This window comes from Electrona antarctica (assembly GCF_951216825.1).
Source record: "Electrona antarctica genome assembly, chromosome: 5".
Taxonomy (NCBI): domain Eukaryota; kingdom Metazoa; phylum Chordata; class Actinopteri; order Myctophiformes; family Myctophidae; genus Electrona; species Electrona antarctica.
This window is the reverse complement of record NC_136810.1, coordinates 52,349,930-52,364,146: the sequence shown is the minus strand read 5'-3', so window position 1 is coordinate 52,364,146 and position 14,217 is coordinate 52,349,930. Positions and strand designations below refer to the sequence as shown.

At 43.3% G+C, this 14,217-nt stretch overlaps 1 protein-coding gene across 1 annotated transcript; it reads left to right on the top strand.

The window, feature by feature from the left end:
• nox5 (NADPH oxidase, EF-hand calcium binding domain 5) lies at positions 1 to 13,490 on the top strand (the record flags this gene model as incomplete). The annotated part of the gene is made up of 16 exons (XM_079502381.1): positions 1 to 120; positions 588 to 738; positions 1,243 to 1,453; positions 1,787 to 2,027; positions 2,887 to 3,040; positions 4,666 to 4,838; positions 5,800 to 5,982; positions 7,214 to 7,346; positions 7,839 to 7,978; positions 8,306 to 8,500; positions 8,863 to 8,913; positions 9,802 to 9,926; positions 11,263 to 11,347; positions 12,017 to 12,116; positions 12,445 to 12,611; positions 13,359 to 13,490. The coding sequence occupies 16 exons, from the start codon at positions 1 to 3 to the stop codon at positions 13,488 to 13,490; spliced, it is 2,361 nt and encodes a 786-aa protein (XP_079358507.1).
• Between the last annotated feature and the right edge of the window lie 727 nt (positions 13,491 to 14,217).

Sequence of the window (14,217 nt, the reverse complement as noted above, 5' to 3'; positions counted from 1 at the left end):
ATGACTCTAGAGGAGGATGCTCGCTGGTTGGAGTGGGTCACCAAGCAGTTTGAAAGCATTGCAGGAGACGATAAAGAGATCGACCTGGATGAGTTTAAAAGAGCACTCAATGTCAAAGAGGTAGCTAGCAATGAATTATACACAAGCTACGTCCCAACACAGCTATGACAGATTGTGTGTGTGTGTGTGTGTGTGTGTGTGTGTGTGTGTGTGTGTGTGTGTGTGTGTGTGTGTGTGTGCGTGTGTGTGTGTGTGTGTGCGTGTGTGTGTGTGTGTGTGTGTGTGTGTGTGTGTGTGTGTGTGTTGTGCGTGTGTTCTGTCTTGTTATGGATTATAGGAAATACATGCATTCCTGTTTTGTGTTATCATTACTAGTACAGTATTTACAATGTGCCTGAATAGATATTGTCAACATGCCACCTAGATAATGATGTCATTGAAGGAGGTTTGAAACATGTCTGCGCGCGTGTGCGTGCGTGGTGCGTGCATGTATATGTGCTTGTGTGTGTGTGGGTCTGCACGTGATGATACTGAGTCACGTGCAGGTATATGTCTTAAAACGAATTCTAATGTAAAGTGCTCTGCAGTCTTTCTTTGCAGAGCGTTTCTTTGCATTGTTTGACTCAGACGGCAGCAGCTCAATCAGTCTGGATGAACTTCTCAAAGCTATGGACCTGCTCATCCATGGCAGTGAGACGGACAAACTACACTTTCTATTCCAAGTGTATGATGTGGACGGTAAGACACCACCAGCCAGTCCACCACACAACCTTTGTTTCTCAGAATGATTGCGACTTGACCCGACCCGTGGGACTCACCATATAGTCCGAAGTACTTCGGAACAACGGCACTTCAGAACAATGACATGACAGGACTATTATAGATTATTAACCCATTTTGACCTGAGATCAGATTCTAAAAATGTCGTTCTTCGATTTTTCAAAAATAGCAGACCTACAAGCTCGTAGCGCGCCACTCGGTGGCGCACTATGAGCTTGTAGATCTGCTATTTTTCAATAGCTAAAGCATAACATAATGCTAACACCAAAAGGGGTTCCCGCCCAAAATGGGCTATCTATCAATCAATCAATCAAGAGGACTCTGGGTCAAGGTTAGGTTCTAGATTGTGGGTATAGGTTTAGAAGTATAGGGTGAAATCATGTGACAGCTGACTTTGAACTTATTGTCAGACTCTGATATAATGACAGATGGATTCAGGCTGTTTTTTTTTGGTGTGTGCAGGAAGTGGTTCTATTGATCCAGATGAGCTGAGGACAGTGCTTAAGTCGTGTCTGCGTGAGAGTGCCATCTCTCTGCCAGAGGAGAAACTGGATGACCTGACCCTCGCTTTGTTTGAGTCAGCCGATAAGGACAACAGCGGCTCCATTACCTTCGAGGAACTGAAAGCTGAACTGGAGACCTTCCCTGAAGTCATGGAGAACCTCACCATAAGGTCTGACCCCGAACAATACTAATAATAAATACAATCTGTTTAGATTTGAATTAACTTTCATACTGTAGAATTGCTCCTTTATACGTTTACACACCCTGTTGTATTGTATGTGGATTTCTTCTCACCTTCTCTGACTCTCTGAGGGCAGTATTATGCGTGTGTTAAGTACCAGGTCTTATGACTTAACTTAAGACCTGGAGGCGTGGTCAATGCTGTTTGGCCACTCAGAATAGCCAAATGGCATTGATCACGCCTCCAGGTCTTAAGTTAAGTAATAAGACCTGGTACTTAAGACACACATAATACTGACTCTTTCGCCCCCTCTCACTGCAGTGCTGCCAACTGGTTGAAGCCCCCACAATCGGAGCAGAAGAAAAGACAGACTCCTCGCTACCTGACTCCAGCCTATTGGCACAACAACACCCGAAAACTGTTGTTCTTGTGCGCGTACGTCTGCCTCAACCTGACGCTCTTTACTTTTGCCATCTGGCAGCATCAACAAGAGGGTGGACTATGGTACATGATCGCCAAGGGCTTTGGACAGTGTCTCAACTTCAACTGTACTTTCATCGTGGTGAGTCTTTGACACTCAAGACTTTGAGAAAACAAAAAGACTTTGACATGACTAATAACTACTGTATCATGACTAAATACTTAAGCGAGCCTAATTTATGCTCTGTCGTGCAGTGGTGTGGTGCACCAAGATTGGCCAAGAATATAGCTGACCTACAAACTCGGGCTACTCTCTTGTCTACTTTAAATCAGGCTTTAGACTAGGTATATTTATTTAATTTGATTGAAAGACGATTATTGTCTCCACCAGGCCGAAGGAATGGGGAGAGAGTATGTTTTGCACTCCGTCCGTGTGTGCGTATGACATCCGTCTGTTACCGGCTAATCTCCGGCACTTAACCTGGTCGATGCCAAATTTTACACACATACTCCCTGGATGCCAACAATGAACCTCTGTCACACATTTTCCAGAACGGCCTGTTATAGCGCCACCAGGAGGCAGACTTTTGTAAAACACATTTTGCCATCCTAATTGGCTAACATTGGCTTTCAAAGTTTACAGGATTGGCCCGTTTTGAACAAAAAGCCTCAAATCAGGAACGTAGCGTGTAATTTACGTGAAATCTTTCACAGGCTTTCCTACTAGGCTGAGGAATATATCCCACCCTTTTCACATATAGCGCCACCAACAGATGGATTTTTGCAAAACACATTTTTGGAACAAAATGCCTCAAATCATCCAATCGCCATCCAAGGCGTACAAGAAGAAATGGCACCCTTTTCACATTGGCCTATTATAGCGCCACCAGGAGGCCACAACCTGACCTGGCCTGGTGGAGACCTGTGCCCCCAGGGGCACTTTACAGTATCTAGTTAATCCCTGTTTCCATGTGTGCGTGCGTGCGTGCGTGTGCCCATAGGTGTTGATGCTGCGTCGCTGCATAACTTGGTTGAGGACGACCTGGGTAGTGAGGATTTTCCCACTGGACCAGAATATCTTACTGCATCAGATTGTCGGCTACGCTATTCTCTGCTTCACACTGTTACACACCACCGCACACACCTTCAACTTTGGTACGGTACATGCACACATACTGTACACCAGTGGTTCCCAAACTTTTTCACGTCAAGGACCCCCAAATTGGCACTAATTAGCCCCGCGGACCCCCATTTGAAAAGACATGCCAGGGACCCCCATAAGAGAAGATTTTTATAGCTCTAGCAGTGATTCTCAACCCGTTTAATTTCAAGGACCCTCAGTTTGACATGCATGATCCCCATTTAATGGCATTTCTATCTCTGGGACCCCCAATTTATATTATAAAATCAATGTTAATTTAACTCTGAGAGTGTACAAATGGGGGTCCCCAGCTGAATGATAGTTCCAGGGGGTTCCAGGGAGTCCCCAGCTGAATGATAGTTGTCTAACTAACTATATCATTCAGCTGGGGACCCCATGGAACTCCCTCAAGGACCCCACTTTGGGAACCACTGCATGTACACATACTGTAAACACACACACACACACACACACACACACACACACACACACACACACACACACACACACACACACACACACACACACACACACACACACACACACATACACACACACACACACACACACACACACACAATTCACATTTAACAAGAAATTTGGGAAAAACTTGGGAAACTCAACAAGTGTTTCAGAATACAAGATGCATCGTTTCCTCCATATATGTGGTGACGGCCAATTATCACAGACACTGAACAGAATTTAGCCAATGTCTTAGCTCTTGGCTTGGGCATTCTTGCAATCTGCAGGCCTCTCAGTCACAACAAATAAACACAAGCAGTTTACAATAGTAACTTTAACACAGAGAGAGAGAGAGCCGCACGCACACACGCACGCACGCACGCACACACACACACACACACACACCACACACACACACACACACACACACACACACGCGCGCGCGCACGCACGCACGCACACGCACGCGCGCACACACACACACACACACACACCCACACACCCACACACACACTATCATGCACTCATGCACATCAGCCTCACTCACTATCCTCACTCACTATCAGCCTCACTCCCAATCTTCCGCCGTAGTCTGAAAACCCACCTCTTCAGACTCCACCATGGCCCGTAGCACTTGCCCTAGCCTAGCCCCTTAGATAGCACACTATGTAGACTTAGATAGTATTTTAAACAGACTTATAGCTTGTTACGTAGACAGCTCTAGAACTGCACTTTATGTAGTCATAGCACTTTATAGTACACATGTATAATATATTATATAGCATAGTATGTATAGTTTACATAGATACTCCACTGTTACGTTCTTAGTTTACGCATGATTCATGATAACTACTTTTTATATATGTGATGTATGCCATGCTTTTGTTATTGCTTAATGTAAGTCGCTCTGGATTAAGAGCGTCTGCTAAATGCCTAAATTGTAAATTGTAAATTGTATGCAGATATACTATACACAATATATTCAACCATCCATTCATATTAAAGAAGGATGTGAAATTAATTAACACACAAACACAGCCAAAATAGCTTCAAATATGCCTTATGGGGTATGATAATCATTTATGTTGGTTGTTACATTCTATGACACCAGTTTTCTCTCCCCTCCGTCTGTTTTTGTCTCTCTCTTTCTCTCACTCTGTCTCTGTTTCTTGTACAGTCAATCTTTCAGAGACAACTGACTACAGTTTTTGGGAATATCTGTTAACTACGCGGCCTGGTGTTGGATGGGTCGTGGGCACAGCTTCTATCACGGGTGTCATACTACAGGTCATGATTGGCCTGATGGTGTTTTGCTCCAGCACCTTTGTGCGCCGCAGCGGACATTTTGAGGTAGTGGGCTGACCCTGATTGACATGAACTCATTCAATTGTCATTCAGGTCCATTCCACCTCTGAGTGAGGTGGACAGGTGGAATTGGATTGAACCCATATTAAAATATCCTAACATTCCGCAAAGATGTAGAGAAAATGGAGATAACAGGAATCTTCTCATATGTTAGCAGGTTGCAGATTTTAAAGATGCCGTAAGTGATTTTATTTTGTTAAAGGACCACTTCACCACTTTTCAACCTATCTTCATATAATAGGTCCTCACTAATAATCATTAAAAAATGGCACGATTTTGTTCTACTCAGTCTGTGTCTCATAGGAGGGTTGTGGGCAGTTTAGAAACCGTCTTCCAGTGACATCATCATTAGGCAGATTTTTTTTTAACATTTTTTTTTACAAAAATATTTAGATTTTCATTATCGTGAGAACGATGGCTTACATTTTCGCATTGCAACTTTTCAGGACTACAAAGCCTGCAGTTTCTATTAGCTTGTATTCCCCATCGATGATGTCACTGGAAGACGGTTTCTGAACTGCCCACAGCCCTCCTATGAGACACAGACAGAGTAGAAAAAAATTGCACCATTTTTTCATGATTATTAGTGAGGACCTATTATATGAAGATAGGTTGAAAAGTGGTGAAGTGGTCCTTTAATGGTACCATGGCCAATGTGGTGGCATTGTTGGGCAAACAAGCTATGAAGTATGGTGGCGCAGCCTGATGGAGGGGAATGGACCTGGTTGCAAGAAATGGCCTGCTCACTCCTCATGCACTGAAGGATTACAGTTTAGCCAATTGGCACCGAGTGAAAAAGGGCTTACAATATCTTGGGATAAGAATCTTTACAAAAAAAAAGAAGAAGAATAAGAAGAAGAAAAAAGAGAGAGAATACTATGAATAGAGGAAAGCAAAATTGCATTACCAATGTCGGCCTATTTACTGCAAGTTTCTGTACCTACAGATATTCTACTGGTCACACCTGGCCTATGTGTTGGTCTGGGCTCTGCTGGTGGTCCACTGTGCCAACTTCTGGAAGTGGTTTGTTGTTCCAGGCGTGGCCTTCATACTGGAGAAGATTGTAGGAATCACAATTTCTCACATGGGAGGTCTCTACATTGTGGAGGTCAACCTACTGCCTTCCAAGGTATCTATCTACACCTGTCCTGTGAATCAATATATGGTTTAACCCCCCAAAAATGGATACAAAAGATTTGGGTGTAACAGTCCGACATGCAATAGTCCGACATCCTACCCCTAACTCTAGAACCCTTTTCACATTGGCCTGTTATAGCGCCACCAACAGGTGGATTTTTGCAAAACACATTTTTGGAACAAAATGCCTCAAATCATCCAATTGCACCCTTTTCACATTGGCCTATTATAGCGCCACCAGAAGGCCACAACCTGACCTGCCCTGGTGGAGACCTGTGCCCTGAGGGGCACTTTATCTAGTTTTTTTTTCTTTCTCTCTGATGTTATTTTTGTTATTATCTTGGTCAACTATATATATATTTTTTTCCTGTCTGTTTTTCTTTAACTGTTTCTTATTTTAATGTTTTTAGTTATTCTTCTGGTACTGATTTGAATTTATATTTATTCTGGCATACTACATGCTGACCTAATATTGGGACAGAAGACACTATGAGCAATGTACTGTACATGCTGTCAAAATGTAAAAAGAATCAATACAAAATATAAATTACATTTTTTGTACATAATCGGTCATATCTCAGGAATGTGGAGAGATGTAGAAAAAGGAGGTATGTTGCATTGGATTCCTTTGTAAATTGAAATCAAGTTTTTAGGCAGGGTTTGCACCACCTTAACTTAATTTGAAATTAATTTGCTCACTTTATTGAGGTTAAATAGCAATCTGTGGTGTGGGCAATGATTCAAACTCAAGTTGAAGTAATTCACCATCTCTCACATCTTTAATGATATTCAAATACCAGTAAGACGCCCTGAGGGCGAGAAGCGACCTCGCCCCAAAAGGGCAGAAGCGACATGCACGCATCCACCTGGGTGACAGCAGACTGCTGGGCGAGCACTGGCGCTTTATCTTGGGGGGGTCAGATCAACATATGGAATGAATTCTGTACTGGCCATATGGAGCGTGTCTTGAGTGTACATAGGGTTTGATGAGGTCAGATCAACATTTGGAATGTCAGAACAGGAAGGACGGGTGGGGTAAGATCAACATAATGAATGTCAGAACATAGGTCAGCTCCCATATATGGAGATCCCTAAGGGTTTGAGGTCAGATGTAGAGTTGCTGGCCGGCTCCATATCTCTTAAATATCTTAAACCCTGTAAATGTTTGCGATCACCGATGTCATTTGGTGTGGGTGTGAGTACATCTTTCCGTTTCTCTACAGGTGACTCACCTGGTGATTAAACGGCCTCAGTTTTTCCATTTTAAACCTGGAGATTATCTCTACATAAACATTCCTGACATCGCCAAGTACGAGTGGCATCCATTCACTATCAGCAGTGCCCCAGAACAGCCAGGTAACAAACAGTGCATAAGTTATTTTATAAATTACAATTTAGTCTTTCTTCCGGCATTTCTTTGTAGGAGGTCGCTCTTTGTGTCTCTCTATCTGTCTGTGTTTTTGGAGTAAATCCCATGTAGATCCTACATGATTCCATTTTTTAGGCTCACTTTTATCCAAAGTGACTTACAAAATACAAGATCAGAGTAGATCAGAATGTAACCTAGTGTACCCTTTATAATTTAACACACTCACACACATCTATGCATTTGCATTGTGTACTATTTATAAGTTAACATAATGTATAATTTAAAATAGTGTATAATTTATATGTTAAAATAGTGTATCATCTATTCCTAATAAGTTGACCGTCTATTGTTTATTGGTAAACACTGTTCATTTTAAAAGTTAACATACTGTAGTGTAAAAAGTGACCATAAATAGTGTACTGTATACAGTATATGTTTGATGTATAGTTTAGTCAACATAGCTCTTGTGTCCTTTACAGAGACTCTGTGGCTGCACATCCGTTCTATGGGTCAGTGGACAAACCGTTTGTTTGAATTCTTCAGACAGCCAGACAGTCAGACAGTCAGCAGCAAGAGGCTAGCAAACAGCTTGCGGAATAGAAGACAGCTGAAAGCACAGGTCTCTCTCTCTCACGCACGCACGCACGCACGCACGCACGCACGCACGCACGCACGCACGCACGCACGCACGCACGCACGCACGCAAGCACGCACGCACGCACGCACGCACGCACGCACGCACGCACGCACGCACGCACGCACGCACGCACGCACGCACGCACACACACACACACACACACACACACACACATCCATCTTCTTAATCTCATCCTGTTCGTCTGTATACTTTATACTGTAAGTCAAACTTCCATCCCACAATAACATAATCATCTTTTCCAGTCCATTTATCCTCCTGATGACATATTTGTTCGTTGTCTTTTGACAGGAAGAATTGTTTGGGCCAACCAACAGCAATGGGACAGTAGCGTACAACGAGGACAAGGCTGTCGAACTCACAATGTACCGTCAGAATGGCTCCAGAACCCCTCTGGATCCTGGACCAGCTCTGCAGGGCCCCCAGGGGCCCCCGTCAGAACATCTGGGCCAGGCAGAGAGAGGAGAGGGACCCCCACTCAAAGAGGTCAGGTGGAATAGCTCAAATACAAACACACACATACACACAGCTACGTTCCTAGCTCCATGTACACAAGGGCATGGATTCGCTTTTATTCATCATCTGGGCGGGAACCCCTTTTGGTGTTAGCATTATGTTATGCTTTAGCTATTGAAAAATAGCAGATCTACAAGCTCGGAGCATGTAGGTCTGCTATTTATTTGAAATGACTGACGACTGACATAGAAACATAGCTTTTTCAGAAAACTGTCAGGATGTAGAAGACATTTTTAGAATCTGATCTCAGGTCAAAATGGGTTAAAAAACATCAACTGGTCCAAGATTCCTGTTCTCCTTTCAAATCAAAGTAACAAGCTGATTCTCTGTAGGTTTCTGTGAAGCTGGGGGAGAAGGAGAACACTCGCTTCTGCAACATAAAGGTGAGTTCATACAACTTTCATCATCACTCACGTTCATCCACATTCATTATGCTACTGTAGCAGACGAACCCTGCTATAGTGTGTAAGTGATCGTTAGCTATACTGTATATACTGTGTGTGTATATATATATATATATATATATATATGTGAAAGGAGTCAGCTGAGGTGGTTCGGGTTAGGATGCCTCTCGGGCGCCTCCCTAGGGAGGTCCTCGACACACGTCCCACTGGGAGGAGACCCCGGGGCAGACCAAGGCGCAGTTGGAGGAAACACATCGACTCACTGGCCTTGGAACGTCTCGGAATCCCCCAGGAGGAAGTCACTAATGTTGCTCTGGAGAGGGAAGTCTGGAGCACTCTGGTGGAGCTGTTGCCCCCGCGACCCGACTACGGATAAGCGGTTGAAGATGGATGGATATATATATATATATACAATATATAATGTATATATATACTGTATGTATATACCTCATTTCTGAATGTGACTGAGGAATGTTTCTCAGAATGGCAGTGGAGAGTGTATAACCGCAAGTTCCGCAAACCAGCAAAACCACCTGGAAGGACGCCTGTGGTAATGTGTCTCTGGAGTCTATCCATGGTTGACTGACTAGAGCACACAAGGGCATTTTTCCCATGTTGCCTGGCAAGAGCAAACATGTCTGATGATCAGATATTATGGCCTGATCCAGACCTGAGATGCAATAATCAAAACGCATGACTATCATGCTGAGAATTTGCTGCATTTGGAAATGCTGGAAATATTTGGAAATTAATATTTAAATTGGGTGTTTTGTGTGTTGTGTTATGTTTTTATAGAAGGACTATAATCGTGTGTGTGTGTATGTGTGTGTGCGTGCGTGTGTGTGTGCGCTTGTGCGTGTGTGTCAGTGTCATGTAGATGGTCCTTATGGGACTCCCACCAGGCAGATTTTTGCATCTGAACACGCTGTTCTGATTGGAGCTGGAATTGGAATCACTCCATTTGCCTCCATTCTACAAAGCATCATGTACCGGTAATACTCTGACACACATCAAAACACACTGGGGAGAGAAAGAGAGGTACTTTTACTTTGAGTATTTTTTATATATTATACAACTCAGAGGTAAATATTGCACCTTTTAGTCCACTGCAATTATTTGACAGCTTTAGCTACTATAGTTGCTTTGCAGATTTTGTTTATATATTGAGCTTTTCGAAACATCGTCGATTCAAAAATAATTTATAAAACTTGCAATACAAATAGCACAATATCAGATCTACGAGGTCAAAAGTATTAAACAGGGAGTGGTTGTATCCATTTCTTCAGGGCGTTTGGGTTTTTACCCAAAAGTTAACCATCTGTCCAGGGAACCTGATTGATCATTCCTTCCATGTTTCCTGAAAATCGTCCCATTCACTCTCAAGCTAGCTAACAAACAGACTCACTAAGGACTAGGTATACATGGACAATCTATCCAGTAAAGCTTTGTTTTGCTCCTGTAAAACAATCTGATATGAAACTAGAAAAAGTGCCCCTCGGGGCACAGGTCTCCACCAGGACAGGTCAGGTTGTGGCCTCCTGGTGGCGCTATAATAGGCCAATGTGAAAAGGGTGCCATTTCTTCATACGCCTTTGATGGCAATTGGATGATTTGAGGCATTTTGCATTTTGTTCCAAAAATGTGTTTTGCAAAAATCAACCTGTTGGTGGCGCTATAACAGGCCAATGTGAAAAGGGTGGGATATATTCCTCAGCCTAGTAAGAAAATGTTCATGATTTGAGGCTTTTGTTCCAAACGGGGCAATCTTGCAAACTTTGAAAGCCAATTATAGCCAATTACGATGGAATATGAAATATCGGACAGATCCGACTTGAGCACATGACCATAGAGATACTGTGTAACGATGTGTGAGTTTTTTGGACAGAATCTGGAGGAGTAATATCAAAAAATTTGTTTTACAAAAGTCGGCCTCCTGGTGGCGCTATAAAAGGCAGATGCGGAAAATGCAGGTCAAAGGTTTGTCCTTGGCCTCTAGGGAGTGTGCATGCAACGTTTCACGCAGATCGGTGCAGTTTTAGGTAAAAAATGTGAAAAGCTGCCTCATGGTGGCGCTATAACAGGCCGTTCTGGAAAATGTGGGGCAGAGGTTCATCGTTGGCATCCAGGGAGTGTGTGTGCAAAGTTTGGCATCGACCGGGTTAACGGTGCCGGAGATTAGCTGGTAACAGACGGACGGAAGGACACACACACACACACGGACGGAGTGCAAAACATCTCCCCATGCCTTCGGCCTGGTGGAGACAACTACTACTAGCTTGTAAAGCTTGTTGTGTTTTCTATGTGTTCTGTTTGTTCTGTTTTGTTGAGATATCGGCAGAGAAAGCAGAACTGTCCCAACTGTAACTACTCCTGGTGTGAAAATATTAAAGACAGTGAGATGAAACTTCGTAAAGTAAGTTCACCCAAACATGCTAAATCTAGCCACATCAAGAGGAAGGTGTGATGAGACACTAGATTCAACAATATCAATTAGTTTAAAGCTGCTATCAAAGCAAATCTGGGCTTCCATTACACCTCAACAGTGCCACAGGCTTATCACCTCCATGCCACGCCCCATTGATGAAATTAGTTTAAATTAGCCCAGAACAAGTATTTAGTGCATAAATTAAAATACTTTTCAGATGGTCACATGGTTTTTTTAGTTGTTTTTGCCATAAACAAAAAAAGGTTTTAAATAGGCCTATTTAATTTTTTCACTTTATGCGCAATGAATCTACAATATGAAAGTTTTACTTTTTGAATTATATTACAGAAGAAAAAGCACCTGTACATCCAGACTATGGGTGCACTGGTGCCTGGGGGTTAAGTTTTGCACTATTTATTTTAAATCCTTTTAACGACCAGCCTGTCGTGTTTCTTTTGTCTATTCTTTGTACCTTGTGTACCTTGTATAATTGTATGGACCCTTTTAGTAGACTTATTGACATTAGAATTTCTATGTATTAATCATTGTATTATTTTCAAGCTGGCTTAGTGAAAAATATGTTATGTTCTTTTTTTCCCCCACCTAGGTGACATTATTTTCACATTAGACTGAGACGGGATTGCATGTGTTTTGCAGGTGGACTTCATCTGGATCAACAGAGACCAGAAATCATTTGAATGGTTTGTCAGTCTGCTGACTAGACTGGAGATGGACCAAGCTGATGAAGAGCCTGAGGGTACGAGACATAAACATAGAAATACAGTGAGAGAGAGAGAGAGAGAGAGAGAGAGAGAGAGAGAGAGAGAGAGAGAGAGAGAGAGAGAGAGGGAGAAAATACTTTGACCTATGCTTTAGCTTTAGTATATATAACAAAATGATACTTTAATCAACCCCCCCCCCCCCCCCCCCATTAGTCGACTAATAGTCGACTAATGACAATCCTAGTCGAATCCTAGTCGACTATAAAAATCCTTAGTCAGGGACAGCCCTACTTTCTACTAACGGCTATAAATATATTTCTATAAAAAATGGCCCCTACGGCTAAATAACTCTTCTGTGTCCAGGCCGTTTTCTAGAGATGCATATGTACATGACATCCGCTCTCAGCAAGAACGACATGAAGGCCATCGGCTTACAGATGGCACTAGACCTGCTGGCCAAGAAGGAGAAGAGAGACTCAATCACGGGCCTGCGGACCCGAACGCAGCCAGGACGACCTGAGTGGGGCAAGGTATACAGACCACATTGCGACAGACACGATCATTATTTGGTTGCATGAGTCTAATTTTATTTTGTCTTTGCTGAAGTGCCTGCCTGGTGATTTAGAATGAAGTGTACAGTATAGTCCAGTAATAATGTAATTTGACCTCAATCTAATTGCAAAAAAAAAAAACTCAGCTGATTTTGCATCTTCAATATATCCTGAATAACAGAAAGAAAGTTGCCTGGAATTGTCTGAGGGGAAAGTGTTGAAAATGGCCTGTACAGTATGGCCACCATTGACATCCTATTATAAGGCAATATTTTCTAAATTTCCTTATGCTTTAAGTAGCATGTGACATATCAAACTAAAACCAAAATGTGATGATGTCAGCACTTTTGGGCAAGTTGCTATGGCCAAATTTAGCCCAATGAGTGTTTTTATTCAGCACCATGAAAACCCCCTAGTTTGATATGTCACATGCTACTTAAAGCATAAGGAAATCTAGAAAATATTGCCTTATAATAGGATGTCAATGGTGGCCATACTGTACAGGCCATTTTCAACACTTTCCCCTCAGACAATTCCAGGCAACTCTTTTTCTGTTATTCAGGATATATTGAAGATGCGAAATCAGCTGAGTTTGGTTTTTTTGCAATTAGTTAGAGGTTGATCCTGTATTTTCCATAGATTTCCTGTACTAGTAGTTAAATGGTTCCCCATATCTTCTGTGTCCAGTTGTAATGTGTGTAATGTGTCGGTGTGTTGGTTTGCCAGGTGTTCCAGAAGGTCTCTGAGGAAAACAAAGGAAAGGTCCATGTATTTTACTGTGGAGCTCCTGCTCTTGCCAAGATCATCAAAGCCCAGTGTGAACACTTTGGCTTCACCTTCAACAAGGAGAACTTCTGAACGCTGCTCTGATACGACTCCTGCCCAGCAAGTTCAGCAACTGTGCGTGCATGCATGCTTCTGTGCATGCGTGTGGTGTGGTTGGTGTGGTGCGTCACATGTGCGACACCACCCTGACTTAGAATCAACCCGGGGACCACCACCCTGACTTAGAATCAACCCGGGGACCACCACCCTGACTTAGAATCAACCCGGGGACCACCACCCTGACTTAGAATCAACCTGGGGACCACCACCCTGACTTAGAATCAACCCGGGGACCACCACCCTGACTTAGAATCATCCTGGGGACCACCACCCTGACTTAGAATCAACCTGGGGACCACCACCCTGACTTAGAATCAACCCGGGGACCACCACCCTGACTTAGAATCATCCTGGGGACCACCACCCTGACTTAGAATCAACCCGGGGACCACCACCCTGACTTAGAATCAACCCGGGGACCACCACCCTGACTTAGAATCATCCTGGGGACCACCACCCTGACTTAGAATCAACCTGGGGACCACCACCCTGACTTAGAATCAACCCGGGGACCACCACCCTGACTTAGAATCAACCCGGGGACCACCACCCTGACTTAGAATCAACCCGGGGACCACCATTGTGCGTGTGTACGCGCATACAGTATATGTGACGTCTGTGTGCACGCATGTTCGCGTGTGCGCGCACACGTGTGTGTGTGTGTGCGTGGGTTCTCTCTTGTTATGGAGGATAGGAAATA